Below are 24,468 nucleotides of genomic sequence, written 5' to 3' on the forward strand. Positions count from 1 at the left end.
CTGAGTCTCTTTAGATTATCTTCACCTGGTGTACATTAGTCCGTACTCACTGATTCATGAAAGGATAAGGACCTTAAAACTGTCTTTCATTTCACAGATAAAGAAATGGGTCCAGAATTGTGAATTGACTTTCTGAAGCCTAACACTTGTTAATATTAAAAAAATATGCTTATCAAAGAATTTTTATTACATTAGGGAAAATGTTCCTGATATGTTAAGTGATAGAAGCAGACTAAAATTGTATGCATAATATGTATTCAATTATAGATGTATGTGTTCTTCTCAGTTATCTATGTGGAAAATAAAAAGGGAAATGTGTCAAAATATTAACTGTTTATCTCTGCTTGGTGGGGTTATAGTTTATTTTTATGTAAGCTTTTCTGTATTAAAACTTTATTTTCAATGGGAATGTAATACTTTATATTAGACATTTAGGTTTTTTAATTCCTAATTGAATATGTTTGATAGCTTCTATTTTGGCACATGTCAGCCCTATGGAGCGAGGGAGCATCAACCTAGAATTCAAACAAGTTTTACCAGTCATTTCACCCGATCTGTAAAATGGGTACAATTACATCTACTTCACAAGGCTGTGTGCATGTATGTGTGTGTGTGTGAGATAATAAATATGGAATCCCTTTGTAACTCCAAAGCTTGCTAAAGGTGTCAGCTGGTATTATAATGATGATAAAGTCCTGTGACCTAAAAGAGGTGAGAGAACCCTTATGATAACAGGTAACTTTGTGCTGAGAGAGGAGGGAGATCTAAGTGTGAGGACAAAAGTGAAAATATGTTTTTTTGCCTTAAACAATCACATGCCTGACACCTCCACCCTTTCCTCTACATTTCCAATAAATGCTTCAATGTTCCTTCTCTAGATTAAACGTTTCTTCAGTTCTCTAAGCAGTCCATGCAAGAGGCAGCTTGTAGCACACAGGATCTATGTATTTTAAGGCAATGGCAGCTTTGCTTCACACTCCCTCCCTGCAGAGTGTGAAAAGCAGCCTATGAGACCAGAATGTGAGCAGCAGCCCACTAAGGCCTATGTAGTCACAGACAAGGAAGGAGGGGGGCTATTTTCACTCTGGATGATAAGAGTTTGTTATGAAAAGAAGGTAACTTTGAGTCTGCACCATATTGAGCTTCATCTTTTGCAAGTCTTTCTCAATCAGTATCTTTGAAATTCGATGAAATATTTCATATATGATTTTTTTTAACTAGAGGTGCCAAAGGTAGTATGCCAAAGTATTGTTACTTTAATATTTTAAAAGGTAATACAGACCTGTGGCAAATTTACCCAAGAGAAATGATAACATATGTTCACACAAAAATTTGCATACAAACATTTGTAGCAGCTTTATTCACAACTGCCAAAAGCTGGAACTAACTCAAATGTTTTTTAACTGGTAAATGGATAAACTGTGATACATCTATGTAATAGAATATGGTTAGTCACTCAGTCGTTTCTGACTCTTTGTGACCCCATGAACAGTAGCCCACCAGGCTCCTCTGTTCATGGGATTCTCCAGGCAAGAATACTAGAGTGGTTTGCCATTTCCTTCTGCAATGTAATGGAATACTACCCAGCTATAAAAAGGAATGAACTATTGATAAACACAGCAACATGTGTGACTCTCAACTGCATATTGCTAAGTAAGTAAAGGAAGCTAGAGCCAGAAGGCCATATTCTGTATTATTTCATTAATATGACATTCTGGAAAATAAAGCTAAGGAGATAACAAATCAGATCAGTAGCTGCTAGATGATAAATAGAAGTGGGGTGGGGGGAGGGCAGAGTTAACCACAAAGAAAAAGAGTGAAAGTTGGAGGATGATGGCACTATTTTTTTTCTTAAATATTTATTTATTTGGCTGCCTCTGGTCTTAGTTGCCACTTGTTATCATGTGGGATATTTCGTTGCACCCAGCGGGCCCCAGAGTGCACGAGGTCAGTAGCTAAAGTATGCTGGTTTAGTTGCTCTGCAGCATGTGGGATCTTAGAACCCACGTCCCCTGCATTACGAGGCAGATTCTTAGCCACTGGACCACCAGGAAGTCCCCATGGCACTAGTATTTATTGTGGTCATTATATGAACATATGTCAAAACTCATAGAATAGTACACCAGGAGATAAATTTTACTATATAATTTTTTTTCAAAATGCATAAAAGTAAAATAAGGTAACAAGCCCATGGTAAATTCAAACAATACAAGGAATTCAGTAAAAAGTCTCGCTCCTAGCTCTTTATGGTGATAGAACAGTTCTGCATTTTGATTCAGAAATGATTATATAAATTTATACATGCAGTAAAATGAGACAAAACTCTTCAATGCCAATTTCCTGCTTTTGGCATTGTATTGTAGGCTTGCTCCCCTGAGTTGAACTCTGTTACAAATTTCTTGTGTATCCTCTGCATACTAAATCTATTATTTTATATATGTATATGTGTACATAAACATTTATACTTATATATTTTTAATACAAACAGTAACATATGACACACACTGTTCTGCACCTTGATATTTTCAACTATTACTTCAGAGGTATTTCCATATCACGAACACGTGGAGCCACATCATTATTTTTCCTGCTGCACAGTATTCCATCACACAGTGGAATCACAACTTCATTCCACAATTTCCAATCAATGGACATTGGGATCTTAAAAAGGATTTAACCTACGTAATCTGTAAATTTTTAAAACATGAAAGGTCAGCTGAAATTGAGACGAAACACACAGATTCAAGACTTGTCTCCAGAATATCTTTTCACCAGGAGGGGGAACGCAAGAGGCAGGAGGAGAGGCGAAATGCTGGGAAATTTCCCTGGCCAATGGTGAAGTGGAAGGACCAGCAGGAAATTACTGCCGGGTAGGAGTTCGCCCAGGGGTGCCCTAATGCTCTAGTAGGAGGCCATGCTCCAAGACCAGCTTTCCCTAGGCTGCGACTCTGGGTACTCAAGTGGGTCGGGGTCACAGTGCAATGATGCATGACCATCTCCAGCTTCTCGTGGGGACCCACGGCCCGGGCTGGGTCTGAACCCCCACGGCCTCCGGTTCACGCGCGCGGGGGGGCATACACGTGGTGACCTGCCCGGGGCCGGGTTCCCGGCTTCGGCTCCTCCTCCCTCCAGGTCTCGTTCGGCTTTCTGCAGTATCACGTGCAGCCGCGCCGGGTGCAGGATGGCGGCGGCCGCTGCAGCGGTGGGTGTCAGGCTCCGAGACTGCTGCAGCCGGGGCGCTGTGCTCCTGCTCTTCTTTTCCCTATCCCCTCGGCCCCCGGCCGCCGCCGCCTGGCTACTGGGCCTGCGGCCCGAGGACACCGCCGGAGGCCGCGTGTCCCTAGAGGGGGGCACCCTGCGCGCCGCCGAAGGCACCAGCTTCCTCCTGCGCGTCTATTTCCAGCCCGGGCCCGCGGCGCCCGCGGCGCCGGTACCTGCACCCACCTTTTCCCCGGGGGAGAACAGCACCGGAGACTGGGCTCCACGGCTCGTGTTTATCGAGGAGCCTCCGGGAGGGAGCGGCGCGGCGCCCAGCACTGTGCCCACGCGCCCCCCGGGGCCGCAGCGCTGCCGCGAGCAGAGCGACTGGGCATCGGACGTGGAGGTCCTGGGGCCCCTGCGACCCGGAGGCGTGGCGGGCTCAGCCCTAGTCCAGGTGCGGGTGCGGGAACTCCGCAAGGGTGAGGCGGAGCGAGGCGGCGCGGGCGGTGGCGGGAAGCTCTTCTCCCTGTGCGCCTGGGACGGGCGCGCCTGGCACCACCACGGCGCCGCCGGCGGCTTCCTGCTGCGCGTCCGCCCACGGTTGTACGGCCCCGGCGGGGACCTGCTGCCCCCCGCTTGGCTGCGGGCGCTTGGAGCACTCCTGCTGCTCGCCCTGTCTGCCCTGTTCAGCGGCCTACGCCTGAGCCTGCTCTCGCTGGACCCGGTGGAGTTACGGGTGCTGCGGAACAGCGGCTCGGCCGCCGAGCAGGAGCAGGCGCGCCGAGTGCAGGCCGTGCGCGGCAGGGGGACCCATCTGCTCTGCACCCTGCTCCTGGGCCAAGCCGGAGCCAACGCGGCCCTGGCGGGCTGGCTGTACGCCTCGCTGCCGCCGGGGGTCGAGGGCACGGGGGAGGACTACGGCGACGCGGGAATTCACTTCCCGTGGCTGCCGGCACTCGTGTGCACCGGCGCGGTGTTCCTGGGAGCCGAGATCTGCCCCTACTCAGTGTGTTCGCGGCACGGGCTGGCCATCGCCTCGCACAGCGTGTGCCTGACCCGGCTTCTGATGGCGGCCGCCTTCCCCGTGTGCTACCCACTGGGCCGCCTGCTCGACTGGGCGCTGCGCCAGGAGATCAGCACTTTCTACACGCGGGAGAAGCTGCTGGAGACGCTGCGAGCCGCGGACCCTTACAGCGACCTGGTCAAAGAGGAGCTCAACATCATCCAGGGCGCCCTGGAGCTGCGCACCAAAGTGGTGGAGGAGGTGCTGACCCCCCTTGGGGACTGCTTCATGCTGCGCTCCGACGCGGTGCTGGATTTCGCGACAGTCTCCGAGATCCTGCGCAGCGGCTACACGCGCATCCCCGTATACGAGGGCGACCAGCGGCACAACATTGTGGACATTCTGTTTGTCAAGGACTTGGCCTTCGTGGACCCCGACGACTGCACGCCGCTCCTCACCGTCACCCGCTTCTACAACCGGCCCCTGCACTGCGTCTTCAACGATACCCGGCTGGACACAGTGCTGGAGGAATTTAAGAAGGGTGAGCATGTGGTCTATCTCCTCCCTCCACTCTTCCCCCCTTTAAAAGTATTGGAGTGCTTGCGTGCTCAGTCGTGCCCGACTCGGTGCGACCCCCTAGGGATCGTAACCTTTCGTAAACACGTGAGGCTTCAGGTACCCAGAGCAGCTTCTCTCCTATGGTACCAAAAACTCGAGGAAGGTCCTACCTCATGGCTCCCTGGGTCTTTTCATTGCACTTCTCCCTACCTTCCTTGAGGCTGATTGAGTCCCTGCCTCTTCCCCTTTATGTGGTTCACACGATTCACTGCATGCCTCATTCATTCCATTCCAGTATTTTTTCAGGGCCCACCAATTGTCAGGTATTGTGCAGGTAGGACTCAGGGCTAATCCTTGGGGGACACTGCATAGCTCCCCATTGCAGGAGAAACTTCTAAAGGTTCCTGTAACAAGTAGTCTTTGCCTTGAACTCTACGCTCTGGGTGGAAGTTCGCCATTTCCAATTCCAGAGCAAACTCCATTGCTGGACAGCTCCAGCAGCTGACAATGTATTTCTTACTAGGAGCAGAAATTTATGTCTCCAGAGCTTCTTTCTGGGTCCTAGTTTTGCCCTTTGAATCACATAGCACAAGCCCCAGGCATCTTAGCTATTCTTCCCCCATATTGATCTTTCCATCAGCTGTCTTGGACACAGACCAAGTACCCAGGTTGGAGATTAAAAGTTAACTAAGGTAGTGACATCCTTGGACTTCTGGAAACTGTGGTCTCATGAAGTAAATTAAAGTAGATCTAGATCTGAGGAAATATTCTGGTAAAAGAAACCACTAAAAAACTTGCATATCCAAATGAATGGAGTTTCCTTCAGAGCAGTCACATCCCCTGGCCTTGTTGTTATGCCTGTAACATATTTACTATGTATCTGGCGTTTGCCTTTGGAAACTGTCTTCTGAGGTTGAGAAGGATTCACTCCAGAAAAATCAGCCTGGAAGCTTTAGGGCTGATCTGCTTGACATTACAGTTTGACTGGTCCCCCTAGTTAACCAGAGTTGACCCAGAAGGACCCTGGGTTGTTTTTGAAAGTCAAATCTACCTTCATGAGTCACCACTGAGAGCTTTCAGAAGACCATCTCACAGACCCTTAAAGCAATTCAAGAAATGATTTGAAAACAGTGACACAGTTAGAATAAGTGTAGAACCTCCCAGAATTTTGAAAGAGGCATTCATCTATACATATGAGTTGGCATGTTTATTGAAAACAAAGCAAAGCAAAAAACTAATCCCTTGACTTTAGAATCTGGTTGCAAATGTAGCTGCCTGTGCCTAGCAGAAATCTCACTTGACTGCATGTTTTTGATATATTTTTCTGTTTGTCAAAAATTCAGTCTCATTACCTATTTTATCAGCACAGGTATTCTTTGTATATGAAGAATTTGCATTCAGAGAGTAATCTGTGGTCTTCCTCCTGCCACAATATTTTTAAACAAGTAAAATTGTATTGAATATCAAAACATAACCTGAGAAGGGGGAAAAAGTCAAAAAAGCTACTTTTGATCTCAGATTTGGAGACAGAACAATCCTACATTTTGTGTTGATCATGAGAAGGGAAAGGAAATGTACATGTATTGCAGCTGTTTTAACCCAATCTGGGCTACTATCTCAGCCTCTTCTGTTTCCCCCCATTCCTTCCATGACTCAATCCCACTGCACTTGGAGGTTCATCCATCCAGTCTTTGCATTTTTCTGACATTTTGTGTACCCTCCAGAACACAGTCTTGGTTCTGGGCATAAAAGTTATGAAAATTTGTATTAGTTTACTAGGGTTGCCATAACAAAATACCATAGACTGAGTGGCTTAAACAACAGAAATTTATTATCTCATAGTTCTGGAGGCTGAAAGTCCAAGATTAAGGTGTCTTCAAGCTTGATTTCTTCTGAAGTCACTGTTCTTGGCTCACAGATGGCAGCCTTCTTGCTGTGCCCTTACAGAGTGGCCGCTCGGGGTGTGTGTGTGTGTGCTCATCCCTGGAGTCTCTGTGTGCGTGTGAATCTCTTCTTATAAGGACACCAGTCAGATTGGATTAAGGCTCACCCTTGTTGTTGTTTGGTCACTAAGTCGTGTCCAATTCTTTTACAACCCCATCAACAGTAGTCCACCAGGCTCCTGCATAGGATTTTCCAGACAAGAATACTGGAGTGGGTTGCTATTTCTTGCTCCAGGGGATCTTCCCAGCCCAGGAATTGAACTCTCATCTCTTGAATTGGCAAGGAGATTCTTCACCACTGAGCCACCTGGGAAGCCCTAGTTCAGTCCAGTTCAGCCACTCAGTCGTGTCCGACTCTTTGCGACCCCATGAACTGCAGCACGCCAGGCCTCCCTGTCCATCACCAACTCCCGGAGTTCACCCAAACTCATGTGCATAGAGTCAGTGATGCCATCCAGCCATCTTCATCCTCTGTCGTCCCCTTCTCCTCCTGCCCCCAATCCCTCCCAGCATCAGAGTCTTTTCCATTGAGTCATCTCTTCGAGTGAGGTGGCCAAAGGTGGAGCGTGAGGTGGAGCTTCAGCTTCAGTCCTTCCAAAGAACACCCAGGACTGATCTCCTTTAGAATGGACTGGGAAGCACTAAGGCTCACCCTATTAGCCCCTTTTTAATGTAACCACCTCTTACATGTGATTGGGCTTCCCTGGTGACTCAGATGGTAAAGAATCCACCTGCTAGTGCAGGAGACATGGGTTCAATCCCAGGGTCAGGAAGATTCCCTGAAGAAGGGAAATGGCAACCCACTCTAGTATTCTTGCCTGGAGAATTCCATGGACAGAGGAGCCTGGCAGATCCATGGGCTCTCAAAGAATCAGACATGACTGAGCAACTTTCACTTTCTACATGTGATAGCCAAGATAGTGTTCATTGTCATGCACTGCTAGACAAGACTTTTTTTTATTGAGGCATAGTTGATATACAATATTATATAAGTTTCAGGCATATAACATAGTGATTCACAATTCTTAGAGATTACATTCCATTTATAGTAATTGTAAAATATTGGCTATAGTCCTTGTTTTGCACTATATATCCTTGTAGCTTATTTATTTTATACATAATAGTTTGTACCTGTTAGTCCTCTGCCCGTATGGGACCCCCTCTCTCTTTTTTCTCCCCACTGGAGAAATAAACCCTCAGTTTATTCTCCGTATCTATAAGCCTTGTTTCTTTTTTTTTATAGTCACTACTTTGTTTTATTTTTTAGATTCCACATATAAGTGATATCATACAGCATTTGCCTTTCTCTGCCAGACAACATTTTTAATGAAATTCCTGGGAACTCATTTCTTCATTAATTATTTACTGGGCATCTATATAGAGCTAGGGAACAGGGGAGACAATAAGATTGCCCTAAGAATGGTAACAGTCTCCAAGGGAGGACAGTGTTAGAATAAAGGCAGTCTCCTGAAGCAGAAATTGTGCCTTTCTAACCACTGTATCTCTGGCACCTTGCACTGTGCCTTGCGCATAGTAGTTTGCTCGAAAAAGTCAGAATTAATCAGATATGAGTCTTGTTGCAGAATTTCTAAATCTGGTCTTAAAAAGGCCTGGTAGTGTTCTATCAGCAAGTGGTTAGTTTGCAATTAGGTAGATCTCCAAAGAGAAGCAGGTAGTTACACCAAGGAAAATATTTCCATGCCCCCTTAGAACCTCCCTCCTTCCTCAAAGTATGGTCCATGAACCAGAATCATGGGCCTCACCTGGGACCTTTTTAGAAATGCAGATTTTCATGCCTCACTCCAAATCCACTGAATAAAAATCTGCATTTTAGCAAGTCCCCAAGAGACTCATGTGTACATTAAATTTTGAGAATCATTGCCTTATGAGGAGCTTATTAACAATGATTGGTAGATTAACTTAGAATAGAATAAATATAAGGTATAATTATTAAGGTAGGTGTTCTCTGACTGCAAGCCATATAATACAGTGGTAATTTTTTATAAGAATTATGTTTCCATCATAGGTTAGGAGAGGAAAACTGAATTGAATTATCTTTCTTTATCTTTAAAAATAACATTTTAGTCAAGTCATAACAGCCCTTCCATTTCTCTCACTCCCTTGTACTTCAGGGAATTTAACTGCCTAAACAGATCCCTTCGGAGAAGGCAATGGCACCTCACTCCAGTACTTTTGCCTAGAAAATCCCACGGATGGAGGAGCCTGGTAGGCTGCAGTCGATGGGGTCGATAGAGTCGGACACGACTGAGCGGCTTCACTTTCACTTTTCACTTTCATGCATTGGAGAAGGAAATGGCAACCCACTCCAGTGTTCTTGCCTGGAGAATCCCAGGGACAGGGAAGCCTGGTAGGCTGCTGTCTATGGGGTTGCACAGAGTCGGACACAACTGAAGTGACTTAGCAGTGACTTAGCAAACAAATCCCTTAGGAGGTAGGAGAGGAAAACAGTCAGTTTAATAGGAACAACAGTTACCATTAATTGAGCGACAGCTCTACTAGGCACCACACCAAGCTCTTTATATATTCAGAACAACCCTCCTGGGTAAGAATTATTAACTCCATTTTACAGATGAAGAAACTAGAGCTCAGACTAATTACATGACTTGCTCAACTTTCCAGAGCTAATAATTGCCTGAATCATGATTTGAACCAGATCAAAGGACCGGAAAGCCTATTTGTTCCCCACCACATGTCTTATTTCACTTCCCATCCCAAAACTCCTGCCATCCAAAGAGTTCAAAGCTGGTCTTTCAGTTCAGACTTGCTGCCCGTGACTGATTCACCTCCTGTTTCTGCAGGTTGGAAATGTAGCTTTTTATAATTACATTAATTGCTAATATGCATTTTACAAAAAATTTCTACCTCTCTTATCTGTAAAACAACTCTGTAGGTGAGGACCATAAGAATCAGAAGAGTTACTTGCTCTGCCTAAGATCATCACCTGGTTGGTATATTCCAAGGCCCAGATTCAAGTCTGGGTCTTGTAACTCCAAAGCTCATATCCATTTAAGATTTTCTCTATATATTTCTTAGGAGTTCCAAGTCTTTAGACGTAGAGGAAAGGAAAGCAAGCATGCTAGCTTTACAAAAAGGAACAATATTTCTCCCGACTAGACTGTGAATTCCTTGAGGGCAGAGAATGAATCTTACTTACTCTATGTGCTCAGAACAATCACGGTGGCCCTCATGACTTCTTCTTTAGTCACTAAGTCGTATCTGATTCTGTATGACCCCATGGACTATAGCCAGCTAGGCTCCTCTGTCCATGGAATTCTCAGGCAAGAATACTGGAGTGGATTGCCATTTCCTTCTTCAGGGGATCTTCCCAACCCAGAGATCGAACCCACATCTCCTGCGTTGGCAGGCAAATTCTTTACTGCTGAGCCACCAGGAAAGTCCTGGCCATCATGGCAAGAGCTTGAATAAATATTTATTGAATAAATGATCTTAAATGGCTGATTTCAATTTTATTTCTGTGTTTGAGTGAGGTGAACTTTAAGTACAGAATAATTAGTGTTGCTCCATTGACCGTGACCAATCTTTCCTCTTCCCGGGTTCTCTACCCCAGTTAGTGGCACCACTGTGCCCACAGGCTACCAAGCTAGAAATTCTTTCCTTCCCCCCACCCTCATCCTATTAATCACTGTCTGCCACAGTGATTTCAGGCTGCCACAACAGATGTCAAATTGAATGGCTTAAACAACAGAAATTTATTTTCTCACTTTTCTGGAGGCGAGAAGTTCAAGATCAAGGTTCCAGCTGATTTGGTCTCTGATAAGAGCTGTCTTCCTGGCTTGCCGACAGCTACCTTCTCACTGTGTCCTCACGTGGCCTTTACTTAGTGCACACGCACAGGGAGACAGAGAAACAGCCCCAGTCTCTCTTCTTCTCATGAAATTACCCATCCTTTTGGATTAGGACCTCACCCTTCTGACCTCATTGAACCTTAGAGGCCCACTGGGGGTTGGGGCTTCAACATGTCAATTTGGAGAGGGGAAAGGACACAAGCATTCAGTCCATAATAATCTCCAAAGTCAGCCCCATATTTGAACAAAGTCTGCAAAAAAGTTTGCTAATATTGCATATTTCTTTTATTGAATACCTATGCATAACTTAGTCAACTATTTATTCCACTTAGGTTATTCTTTAATTTTATTCAATAAATAATATTGTGTAGGCACAGTGGAGAATACTACCAACAGGGACCCTGTCTGAATGGAGTTTTCATACTAATACAGGAGACAGAAATTAAACAAATGAGATAGGAATTAAGAGCATAAGCTTTGGTACCAAACCCCACTGGGTTGCATCCTGGCCTTGGGCAATTTATTTAACTCTTTGCTTAATTAGCTGTAAAATAAGGATAATAATAGGATTATTTTTTACTCTATTTTTTTATTAAAGGATAATTGCTTTACAGAATTTTGTTTTCTATCAAACCTCAACATGAATCAGCCATGAAGTGAAGTGGCTCAGTCGTGTCCGACTCTTAGTGACTCCATGGACTGTAGCCTACCGGGCTCCTCCATCCATGGAATTTTCCAGGCAAGAATACTGGAGTGGGGTGCCATTTCCTTCTCCAGGGAAACTTCCCGACCCAGGGATCAAACCCGGGTCTCCTGCATTGTAGGCAGACGCTTTATTGCCTGAGCCACAAGGGACGACCCATAGGTATACATATATCCCCTCCCTTTTGAACCTCCCTCCCATCTCCCTCCCCATCCCATCCCTTTAGGTTGATACAGAGGGCCTGTTTGAGTCAGGATTATTTGAAATATTAAGATAATATTAAGACAATATTGCAGCAGCAGCAAGACAATATTGCATAATACAGCTTATTTAGTAACTGTCATATAATAAGTGCTAAATAAATGTTAGCCCTGATTACTAAATATAAGCACAAATCTATTACATACTCATTTGTGCAAATGCCTCCTGAGAAGTTCTACGTCCTCCAATTTTTTTTCCACCTTCAAATCCATCCTCTCCGGAGCCAATAAATAATGCCTAGTGTCATTATCCTCTGCTTCAAACACTTCTGCAGTCCTCCCCACTGCCTGCAGGATGAGGTCTAAGCTTTCCCCTTACGACCTGCTCCCAGCCCTCCCCTGCGGACTCATCACTCCCACAGCTTCATGCCCCAGCAAGGCCAAACTTCATGGCCACACTGTGCTATTTCTTGCCTTTGTCCCTTTACTCATGCTGTCCTCTTTAACAGAAATATGCATCACCCAACCAGTCCCTACTCCAGGCAAACATACTGGAGTGGGTTGCCATTTCCTACTCCAGGAGATCTTCCCCACCCAGAAATCAAACCCTGGTCTCCCGCATTGCAGGCAGATTCTTTACCATGTAAGCCACCAGGGAAGCCCAATTCCTACTCTAGCCCCTCCTTTAACACACAGCACAAGAGCCACCTTCTCTGTGAAACTTCTGTAAACCTCAGATTTGGCCAACTTAATTCTTCAAAATCTCCATTATTGAACTAACGGGGTATTATTAGTGTCTGTTGAAAAGTGCCACCCATCCATATAGAGAGCATCTGCAGGGCAGAGGCTGTCATATCTACCTTTGTAACTGTAGCACCTAACAATGGATATGACACAGTAAGTTTTCAATAAGTCTTTATTGAATGACTGAATGAATGACTGGAAGGAGTTAAACTTCAATATAATGGAAGGGATCTGCAGAGCTCTAGTAAATGAATCATTCATTATCTTCAGTCCAATCACTTTGGACCATGCAGAAGGACAAAGTCAAAGTTTAAATGTTAGGGGAAAAGTGTTATGTATTTGTTTCTTTGAGCTTCCCTGGTGGCTCAGTGGTAAAAGAATCTACCTGCAATGCAGGAGCTGGGTTCAATCCCTGGGTTGGGAAGACCCCCTGATGGAGGGTGTGGCAACCCACTCCAGTACTCTTGCCTGGAGAAATCCATGGACCAGAGGAGCCTGGCAGACTACACTCCATAGGGTTGCACCGTCAGACACAACTGAAGCGACTAAGCAGCAGCAGCATTATGTTTCTTTACTTCTTTAGGTAACAATTTTTTAGCCCTTCCCAAACACTGTGCTAAAAGTTGGGTATATGAGGCACAATCCCTCCTCTCAAGGAGCCTTCAGCCTAATGGGAAAACAGCTTTCCCCTTTGAAAAGCTAGAAAGCAGCCTGAACTGGTCTTTCCCCCCAACTTCCTACAATGTTACATTTCATGAGTCATAGCTTAACATGTAAGTTATGTGGATAAGACAGACCTGTACATAAATCGTTAAAGCAAATGTGAAAGTGAAATTCTCTCAGTCATGTTCGACTCTTTACAACCTCGTAGACTATACAGTCCATGGAACTCTCCAGGCCAGAATTCTGAAGTGGATAACCATTCTCTTCTCCAGGAGATATTCCCAACCCAGGGATTGAACCCAGGTCTCCCACATTGCAGGTGGCTTCTTTACCAGCTGAGCCACCAGAGAAAGCAAAAATGAAATAATAGAAATACTAATGTGCAATGAGACTATGGAGAAGACAGTGATTATGATAGGGTTATTTTGCTTTTATAAAATTTTTACTAAAGTTTTAAGTTTCTATACTTATTCACTCTAGAAAATTGAAAACTGTAGAGCAAAGTATGAAAATTACCAGAAGATAATCATTCTACTGTCTGGAAATAGTAACTTTTAATATTTTGCCATGATAAACATGTTGCATGCAATAACAACATTAATCAAATTCTTAAACAGGATAAAAGAAAAACCCTCTGGTCTTACCTTCTTCCAGAGATCAAATATCTCATTCTAATCTGAAGAGTGATTTTTTGATGAGGTGGTATTATTTTCACAGTAGTCTCCTTGAGTTGAGTTCTATAATTTGGAAACACTAATTCATAAAACACAGCCCTAGAAATTTATTGAACTTAATTTCTAAAATTTACTCTTCTATTTATTGGATTGTTTTTAGGAGAACACTAATCTTATATAGATAACACGTGGAAGGAAAAAAGCTTTGTTCCAAAGTTGAAGGCCTCTGGGTACTGTAGCTCCAGTATCTAACTTGGTTAAACAATACAGCTCTGTCTTCCTAAACAAAAGACGGCAAAATCCATGTAATGTTGGGTTACTCGATCTGTAGGCAAGCATAGCCATCTAAAATTATGTAAATGGCCTATTGCTGTTTTCAAAATCGGCCTTTGTTCATTGATTGATTCATTCATTCATTCAATTAATATTTATTGAATTCCTGCTTTGGGCCAGGCACCTGGGTGGGACTTGGGAATATAGACGTGAACAAGAAAGACATTGAGCTGCAATTATGGGGCTGAAAAAGGTCCACTTCAATTTTTGGTCTACTGCATGTGATTTGTTCCCTAAAGTACATCCAACCAGCCAGTAAGTACTTCTGGCACAGACACACAGTGTAACATTTTCACTGGGGAATAATCTGAAAAGTCAGTATTCTGCGTCATCACTCCAAATTCTATTGTGAGCTATTTTAGCAGAAAGAATAGTCATCACACTGTTTAATTCTATAAAAAGCTGCCAAAACATTAATGCTCCTTTCTTTGTCTTCTATAGAAGAAAATAAAAAGTTATTTCACTCAAAGGTATATTTCACTGATATAATTAGAGGTAATATGCTTTAAAATGTGTTAAACATTGCTATATAATAATTAGTAAAACTTAGAATAAGATGTTTACCTTCTAAACAATAACTAGAGTAACAGTAAACAAAGCATAGTCCATCATATCCAGGGAGGAAGAACAAAAGAAAAGAAGGAAAAGTGAAAATAATTAATTATACAAGGTGCTAAACTTGCTGATTTATATTTCTTTCTTTACAACTTTTCATTATGATTGTTTTAATACTTTTATGCAGTAGTCTTCTTTTTGGAGAAGGCAATGGCAACCCACTCCAGTACTCTAGCCAGGAAAAAAGGACAGAGGAGCCTGGTAGGCTGCAGTCCATGGGGTCGCTAAGAGTCGGACACGACTGAGCGATTTCACTTTCACTTTTCACTTTCATGCATTGGAGAAGGAAATGGCAACCCACTCCAGTGTTCTTGCCTGGAGAATCCGAGGAACGGCGGAGCCTGGTGGGCTGCCGTCTATGGGGCCGCACAGAGTCAGACACGACTGAAGTGACTTAGCAGCAGCAGTCTTCTTTTTTTCTTTGCCTAGCAGTAGATATACCAGGTAACAAGAGAATCTGAACTGAAAGGAGCACTGAAAGACCTGAGAGAGAGTCTAATTCACACTTTTTTTTTTTAGATTTACTTATCCTTTCTAGAACATAACAGCCTTTGTTATCAGACCCTGTTTATATCTAATCTAAACCCCACAGCCTGCAGTCAAATTCTGTTTCCTCTTTTTATCATGTTTTGTGGGTCCTCTTTTACTTGGAGGACATAGTAGCTTGCCTTGATTCTATTTTTTAACAACCAGATAGACTTAGTCATGTTTCTGGCTCCCTTAAAGCATTTGATGTCTCAGGGCAGGGGTTCTGTTGATTTTTCTATTGTTGTTCGGCCACTGAATCATGTCCAACTCTTTGCAACCCCATGAACTGCAGCACACCAGGCTTCCCTGTCCTTCACTATCTTCCGGAGTTCGTTCAAACTCATGTCCATTGAATCGGTGATGCTATCTCACCATCTCAACCTTTGTTGTCCCCTTATCCTTTTGGCTTCAATCTTTCCCAGCATCAGGGTCTTTTCCAAAGAGTCAGCTCTTCACATCAGGTGGCCAAAGTATTGGAGTTTCAGCTTCAGCATCAGTCCTTCCAATGAATATTCAGGACTGATTTCCTTTAGGATTGACTGGTTGGATCTACTTGCAGTCCAAAGTACTCTCAAGAGTCTTCTCCAGCACCACAATTCAAAAGCATCAGTTCCTCGGTGTTCAGCCTTCTTTATGGTCCAACTTTCACATCCATGCATGACTACTGGAAAAACCAAAGCTCTGACTATGCAGACCTTTGTTGGCAAAGTGATATCTCTTCTTTTTAATACAACTGTCTAGGTCTGTCACTCAGTTGGTAAAGAATCTGCCTGCAATGTGGGGGACCTAGGTTCAATCCCTGGGCTGGGAATATCCTCTGGAGAAGGGAAAGGCTACCCACACCAGTATTCTGGCCTGGAGAATTCCATGCACTGTATAGTCCATGGGGTCGCAAAGAATTGGACACGACTGAGCTTTCACTTTTTTTTTCCACTGTTTTTTTCACTTTCACTTTTTCAGGTCTGTCACAGCTTTCCTTCCAAGGAGCAAGCATCTTTTAATTTCATGGCTGCAGTCACTGTCCACAGTGATCGTGAAGCCCAAGAAAACTAAAATCTGTCACTGTTTCCACTTTTCCCCCTTCTATTTGCCATGAAATGATGGGATCAGATGCCATGATCTTAGTTTTTTAGTGGTGAATAGATTTTTCTAGTACTCATAAACTGTTTTACCTCTATGTCCATATTTAGAGATTCCTGGACCTTTAATAACAATTTCAATCCCCTATTTCCTGCTATTCCTTTCCAAACTAGATTCTTCTCAATTCTTCCTTCCATTCTTCTCTTTCTCCCTTCCTTCCTTCCATATGACATTATTCTCTATGAGGCCTCCAGTCTTCCTGGTGCTTGCAGTCAAGTAAGGAGATACACACTAATAATAAACAATTACAAAGGAAGACAAGTTATTTGAAGGAAAAGTATAGGGAGCTCTGAGAGCATATAATAGGGGGTCCTGACCTGGTCTTACAGGTAAGGATAAACTACCCCCTCCCCAAGTGATATTTGTGCTGAATCCTAAAGGGTGGAGAGGAGTTCACCAGAGCTTTCCAGAAGGGAACAGACCTGCAAAGGCTCTGAGGAAAGAGGGCCAAGCGGGTGTCCTGCAGGGTTCATGGGCCATTTGACACCCAGTGGGGAAAGCACCACCTCTGCCAACCAGTCTTCTTTCTATCGACGTTATCAGAATGCTGAGCTACCAGGGCTCTGGGAGGTGGATTTGAATATAAATATCCAAGAGCATGAAAAGAGGAAGGACCCTGATGGAAATGATACAGAGCAGCCTGGGGTACAGACAAGGGCATCCAGACAACATCTATGGGTGATTGGGGGCCTCACCCCCTGGGGGTGAGGGGGGTTGGCTGCTAGGAAGAACTGATTCCCTGGAAGGATCTGGGAAAACTTCTCTGAGGAAGTGAATGAAGAGGGACTCTCATAAGCAGTTATGAAGGGAAAGAACATTTTAGCTGAGGCAGGAGCTTGAGCGAGAAAAGGAAAGGGAGCCGAGAGGACCTTCAAAAGCTGTTAAAGCCGTGATTATATTGTTCCTTTTCTTCCAGCAAAATGGGAAACTAGGCAGATCGAGACATTTGTCAAACATAATTTATGTTCTCTCCAAGCGCCAAAACTGTATATGTTAACCATTTTTGGTGGTGATATTTCTAAAATGTTTTAAGTCCATTCCTGCCTGCCTTAATAAAGGATCCTAAATATAACAACCTTTTCTTGATGACGCATGATCATGGTCATGAGAGTGTAGTTATTTTATGCTGCGTTGTAAATCAGTTCTCTGCTCTTTTGTTTTTCTCTGTCCTCTGGCTGTCAGCTGCTGGTTGTTTTTGAGTCAGCCTCAAGCAAAGCCCTGTCCCCACCTCGCTCATCACAAAATCATTCTATTTAACTGAGAAACCAAGTAAATACATGGGTTGGGAATCATATGCCTGACGTACAATAGGCTTCAATAAATATTTGTTGAATAAATGATTAATTAGGCTTGGACTGGGAGTCTCAGGTATGGGGTTGGTGTACAGACCTAGAATAGTTCCTCCTGGGACCAGACTCAAAACCGTGCGAAGTCACCTCCAGATAATGGGTGGTTATGCTGCTATTTTTGCAGTGTTGCTTAGCAAGAACAGACTGCCAACCAGCTTAGAGTCTAGTGACTAACACCTATTTTCTTCAAGGCCTGGTGATGCTGGTTACCATGGTGTTCTGGGTGACATGGCTGGCTTTTTTTATAATTGCCTTTTAGTGGCTCGAGAAGTTTTTTTATGATAAATGCATTGATTATTTCTGATGAAGTAGGGCAGGATTACTACAAAGTACAGACTTTTTAAAAAAAAACTAGAAAAAGGGACTGTTTTGCTTTTCCAGATTAAGGTGGTTGCTGCGGGACTGGTAGGATATTTTTTGTGTTGCTCTTCCTGATTTGATAGAAAGTGATTTGATTTGATTGTATAAATTTTTTTTTAAAGTCTAGCTTGTGTCAAGGTAATATTTCTTATCTTCTTCTTTAATATTAATATATAAAACTTAGGAGTTCAAGCTCCTTTGTAAACTTAAGAGGCTATAATTATTGGCACTGTTAAAATTTTGGTATGTCATATATCATCATACCAGAGGAGGACATGGCAACCCACTCCAGTATTCTTGCCTGAAGAATCCCCATGGACAGAGGAGCCTGACAAGCTAGAGTCCATGGGGTTGCAAAGAGTCAGACGTGACTAAGTGATTAAGCAAAGCACATCTCATGACAAAGAAGCACCCTGTTAAGCCAAACTGGTTTTGTGGCCCAGGACTGTTTAGTATAGAATTTTAGAGCATGAAAAATGACCTTGGAGATCACCTGAACCCATCCTTTAATTTTTTTGTAATTTTTATTTATTTATTTTGGCTGTGCTGACTCTTGCAGTGCGTAGGCTTCTCATTTCAGTGGCTTCTCTTGTTGGGGAACACTGGCTCTAGGCATGCGTGCTTCAGTAGCTATGGCTCACTGGCTCTAGAATGGGGGCTCAGCAGTTGTGGCGTAAGGGCTTAATTGTTGCAAAGTATGTGGAATCTTCCCAGACCAGGGCTTGAGCCCGTGTCCCCTGCATTGGCAGGAGGATCTTATCAACTGCACTACCAGGTAAATCCCCCCGTCCTTTAATTTTAAGGCAGAGAAAGCTGAGGCCCAGAAAAGACAAATTATAAAAATAGCGATGATAATCCCTTATAGTTGCAAAGCATTTACATTTGCAAAGATCTTTTCAAACAGTAATTCATTTTGTGTTCACCACGCATGTGAAGTCAGTAGAATTTATCCCCATTTTGTTGAAGAGGCACATGGGATCTGGAGACACAAGTGTCCTGTTCAGTGTTAATGACAGAGGCAGAACCAGAAGCCACATCTGTGATTCGCTGTCTCAGACCATGGAGCCACAGCCAGACATAGTCACAGGAACCTGGGCCCCGCTCTTCTGTTTACTAGCTGTGTGACTAGTGCAGGTCACTCCACCACTCCAAATGAGGCTTACCTTCCTTCTTAAAATGACAATATTTTAAAAACAATCCTACATTGTAAGATTAACATGAAGGCTAAAGATTATGCTTATATAGTACTTAAGACACTCCCCCACTTGCCTTTCACCTCACTGATCTACCTAAATGAATTCTATCTAGTTAGTTATTTTGTGTAACAAGTGCTTTCCCTGATTCAGCCCATATGGAAGTCATTGTATACAATAAGAAAATAAGAATGACAGCTGTTTACCTTGGATAGGGCCCAGAGACCAAATTGATTGTGGAAATTTCCTTGCATTTGTTTTATCCTGTCATCAGTTAGGTTTCCTTCTGTATCACTGTGACCTTCCTCAGGCACAGTAAATAAAAAAACATAATCTACAAACAAATATCATACCAGATCAATGAAAGCTCTTAAAGCTGCAGTTCAGTTCAGTTCAGTCACTCAGTCGTGTCCAACTCTTTGCAACCCCATGGACCACAGCACGCCAGGCTTCCCTGTCCATCACCAATTCCCGAAGCTTACTCAAACTCATGTCCATCGAGTCGGTGATGCCATCCAACCATCTCATCCTCTGTCATCCCCTTCTCCTCCCGCCTTCAATCTTTCCCAGCATAAGGGTCTTTTCAAATGAGTCAGTTCTTCGCATCAGGTGGCCAAAGTATTGGAGTTTCAGCTTCAGCATCAGTCCTTCCAATGAATATTCAGAACTGATTTTCTTTAGGATGGACTGGTTGGATCTCCTTGAAGTCCAAGAGACTCTCGAGAGTCTTCTCCAAAACCACAGTTCAAAAGCCTCAATTCTTTGGCACAACATATTTTGATAGAGTTAGTGGGAAAGAAGGCAACGTATATACCCCAAGCCATGGAGGCCTCTAATGGCAGGAAGAAGAGTTCAGAAATGATCTTCCCCGGTTACCTGTCCATGTTACTGAGATGGGGAATAACCTCATGAATGTAGTGTTTGGGGGCAGTCAATCTGTTTTTACTGGATAGGATTGATTACAGCAGAAAAAAACCAACAGGAGAACTGGGTAGGATATTGGTGCAATTCTCCAGCATACAATGAGAGTATGGAAATTAACTATATACTTGCAATTGGAAAGAGGGAAATATGAGGCTTCATTGCCTTCTGGACACTCCTGCTCAGTCTCCTTTTCTGTTCCTCCTATTTCATATTCACTGATACATTGTCAGCACTTGGGACAGGACCTACCCCTATCAGACACTCAAATATCTGTTGCTTGAATGTTGCATTTCTATAACCTCTGAATGTTGGGAGTGCACAGGGCTGAGAAATAAATCTCTTTGTCTTCTCTTACTCCCTTTGTTTATTTCATTCATTCTCCCAAAGATTACCAACCTAAACCAGACTTAAATTTCTAACTGACATTTGACATCTCCACTTGGAGGCTTAAAAGGCATCTCAAACTTCAAACTATCCAGAATTGAACTTCTGCTCTCTTTGCTAAACCTACACTTTGCACAATATGCCCCAACTCCCTAAACTGCAGTTCCATTCTTCTAGATTTTCAGGCCCAAACTTCGCTGTCTCTTTTGCCACACATCCAGTCCCTCGTATGTGTTCTGCTTTCAACATATATAGAGAATCTGTCTACATCTCACTACCTCCAATACACCCTGGTCCATGCCATGAGCCATCTCTCATTTGGATGAATACCAGAGCTGTGAGGTCTCTCTGCTTCCACCTCTGTCCACTTTGTGTCCACTCTTCAAACAGCCGCTGGAGAGATTCTTTTAAAATGTAAGTCAGATCATATCACTTTTTTGCCAAAACCAAACATAGACACAAACACAAAACTCTACAATGGCTTTATCTCACCCAGAGTAGGAGCCTAAGTCCTCACAAAGACCTTTCAGGCTCTATCTATCAAAGTGACAAATACCCCACCCCTTTCCTCCTTGACCTTGGCCCACTACTGTCCTCTTTCACTTCTGCAACCGTTCCTCAAGCACATCAGTTACACTTCCAAAATTCAAGGCCTTTGCATCTTATGCTGCTGATATGCTCCAGGTATCCACAGGGCTCCCTAACTCACCGCCTTTAGATCTGTATTTATATACCAGCTTCTCAGGGAATTTATCTGGCATCCCTTGCCTGAAACTGTACTACATGGTCACTCCATCCACACACTCCCTCACCAGTCTTCCCTGCTGTGCTTCTCCCGTAGCCAGAGCAATAGAGTTCATATATCTATCTGCCTTATTATCTCTCACCCCACGTACTAGAATGTAAGCTACAGGAAGAAGGTGATTTTGTCCATCTGTTCATTGCTGCATGTCCAGTGCCTAGATGAGTGCTTGGCACATAGTAGTATTTAATAAATACCAGTTGAGAGAATGAAGAGGAGAAAGAATTGGAAGTTTTTGGGGATTTTTTTTTTTCTAAATAGGAACAAAGAAAAAGAAGGTAAAAACTGATTCCTGGGTTACAACTCCTGGGTTACAGCTGAAGGTGCCGTTTGTTATGGTGGAGAGGGAGGGAGAGTGGGGATAGTGGGTCTTGGAAACCGTGTGTTCCTATTTGGATAAGTGATTTTGACAAGACAAGGGGAAAGCTCAGGCACAACGTCTAAAACAAGATGACAGTTCAAAATAGACTCTGATGTTAAGATATAAATTTAGTTCAGGAAAGAGGTGATGGTGACATTGAAAGGCTCTGTTGGGATTTTTTTTTTAATTGATTATTTGGTTGCTTCGGGTCTTAGTTGCTGTATGCAGGATCTTCAGCCTCTAGTTGAGGCTCACTGGCTTAGTTGTTTACAGCATGTGGGATCTTAGTTCCCCAACCAGGGATCAAACCCACATTTCCTCCATTGTAAGGTGGATTCTTAACCACTGGACTACAGGGAAGTCCCAGGGATATTTAATCCAGAGGAGAGAGAAGAGCAGAGGATCAGGGATTGGAATGGAGGTTCTTAACTGCAACTGCCCACTTTAGAGTCACCTGAAGATGTTTTGAACATCCCGATGCCTGGACCACACGCCAGACTGATTAGGTCAGAACTTTCCTGGGTGGGACACAGGTCTCAGTAGGTTTTAAACTCCCCAGCTAATTCCCACAGGCAGCCAGTGTCAAGACTCACTGAGCTAAAGTCTTTAAGATATATTTATCTTTATTGTGCTTGTTGTTTAGTTACTAATTTGTGTCCGACTCTTTTGTGACGCCCTGAACTGCAGCCCGCCAGGCTCTTCTGTCCATGGGATTTTTCCAGGCAAGAATACTGGAGTGGGTTGCCATTTCCTTCTCCAATATTTACCTTCAGGTGAGGATAAAGTAAAGGAATCCACAATGGGAGCAGAAAAATATTAGTCATAAGGGCAGAAAGAAAAACAGGGTAGTCTTGGCCAGCTCTTCTCATACTCAACTCCATAAGGATCAAAAGAATCACCTGAGATCTTGAGGATCTACAGATCATGACTCAAACTGCCAAGCTCCCAGGTGATCCTGTGACGCCTGGTTCAAGGGCCACACTGAATAGCAAGTGTCAAGAGCAGTGCTTCTCAAACTCTAATGTACATAAGAATCACCTGGGATATCATTAAAGCAGCTGTCTGGACCCCACCCACCAAGATCCAGATTCTGTAAGTCAGGAATAGAACCCAAGAACCTGCATCATTTTTTTAATTCATTTATTTTAATTTAAGAATAACTGCTTTACAATATTGTGTTGGTTTCTGCATACATCAGCATGAATCAGCCATAGGTATACATACGTCCTTTCCCCCTGGGACCTCCCTCCCACCCCTTTGGGTTGTCACAGAGCACTGGTTTGAGCTCCCTGAGCCATATAGCAAATCCCCACTGGCAATCTGTTTCACACATGGTAGTGTACACATTGCCGTCCTACTCTCTCCGTTCATCCCACCCTCTCTTTCGCCGCTCCCCCATGTTCACAAGTCTATTTTCTATGTCTGCATCTCCATTGCTGCCCTACAAATAGGTTCCTCAGGACCATCTTTCTAGATTTCATATATATGTGTTAATGTAGGATATTTGGTTTTCTCTTTCTGATTTATTTCACTCTGTATAATAGGCTCTAGGTTCATCCACTTCATTAGAACTGACTCAAATGCAAGAGCCTGCATTTTGAATGAGGTGATATGCAATGCTGCTGGTCCCACACTTCAAGTGTGAGAGAGTCACCAAGACCACAGAAGGAAGAAGAGGCACTTGGGGCTTCCCTGGTGGTCCAGTGCTCCCAGTGCAGGGGACCCGGTTTCAATCTCTGGTCAGGGAACTGGATCCCTCAGGCTGCAACTGAGACCTGGCAAGGCCAAATAAATAAATAAATATTTTTTTTAAAAAGGAAGGAAAGAAGAGGCACTCAATACTGCCTACCAAATGAATAAAAGATATTGTAGGGATACCAGAAAGAATAAGAATGTAGCAAAGCCACTAGATTTTGCAAGGTGAAGGTCATAAGTGAGGCAGAAACCATAAAACCATAAAATGATTTCTGCTTTCCTTGGTTCTCTATTTTCAAGCAGTAAGCTTTCCCCCGGCTTCTGTATTTTATCTTGGGAACAATTACCTTGCCAAAGTGCTGTAACTATTTTTGAAAGAGAGAGAAAGCAAATCAATTATTTGATTTTCTTTTCAAGGCATTGGAGGTATGCTAATAGGGTACCTGGGAGCTCTTCTCTGTGGATATGCCTAAACCATCTAGAAGCTACATTTATTAAGGACCTTTGGAGGTTATTCCAACTTCTTCAAATACCAGAGAACAGTTGTAATGTTGCTGACACTTGTAACTTTCTTTAGGGCAAGGTTTCCAACCTTGACACTCCTTATGTTGAGGCTGTTGGAGAGCAACACTACAAGCAACCATTAGATGCCAATATCATCTCCTGCCCCAAGTTGTGACAAGCCAGATTGTCTCCAGATATTTCCAAATGTTCCCTGGGAGGCAAAAATCAGCCCCAGTTGAGAACCACTGCTTCAAAAGCAATGTTTGAAAACCTAGTCACCTTTCTAAGAAGTCTGACTTATAGCTTGGGCATGTTGATGCCAGGTGGTAAAGACAGAGCACTACCAGTAACCAGTACTAGGACCACCCTTTGGATTCTTGAGGCAACAGAAAAGACTAGTTTGACTTTCAGAAGTGGGAAATTTTATTGACCTCACTTATACCAAGAGCCTAATAGATGGTGCAATACTTCAAACTTGTCTCATTGGTACAAAAGCTGGATGTATGATACAGGATGCTTGGGGCTGGTGCGCTGGGATGACCCAGAGGGGTGGTATGGGGAGGGAGGGGGGAGAGGGGTTCAGGATGGGGATCACATGCACACCTGTGGCGGATTCATGTTAATGTATGGCAAAACCAATACAATATCGTAATTAGCCTCCAATTAAAATAAATAAATTTATATTAAAAAAAAAAAAAAGAAACCTCTTTCCAGGCTCAGCATGAAAGAGTCAGCTGCCACTCTATGCCCTGTAACAAAATACC

General features: G+C 43.6%; 1 protein-coding gene across 4 annotated transcripts in view; it reads left to right on the plus strand.

Annotated features, from left to right (window-relative positions):
* The first annotated feature begins 2,801 nt into the window (after nucleotides 1–2,801).
* The window catches only part of CNNM1 (cyclin and CBS domain divalent metal cation transport mediator 1), a 69,232-nt gene continuing 47,565 nt past the window's right edge, over nucleotides 2,802–24,468 (plus strand). The window contains exon 1 of one of the 4 annotated variants that reach the window (XM_070780625.1): nucleotides 2,802–4,745. In XM_070780625.1, the coding sequence (XP_070636726.1) occupies nucleotides 3,182–4,745 (1,564 nt within the window). In that variant the 5' untranslated portion in view covers nucleotides 2,802–3,181. The remainder of the gene's footprint in view (nucleotides 4,746–24,468) is intronic. The other 3 variants (XM_070780626.1, XM_070780624.1, XM_019988415.2) reach the window with 3 other exon arrangements.

The sequence above is a fragment of the Bos indicus genome, chromosome 26 (assembly GCF_029378745.1).
Source record: "Bos indicus isolate NIAB-ARS_2022 breed Sahiwal x Tharparkar chromosome 26, NIAB-ARS_B.indTharparkar_mat_pri_1.0, whole genome shotgun sequence".
Classification (NCBI taxonomy): Eukaryota; Metazoa; Chordata; class Mammalia; order Artiodactyla; family Bovidae; genus Bos; species Bos indicus.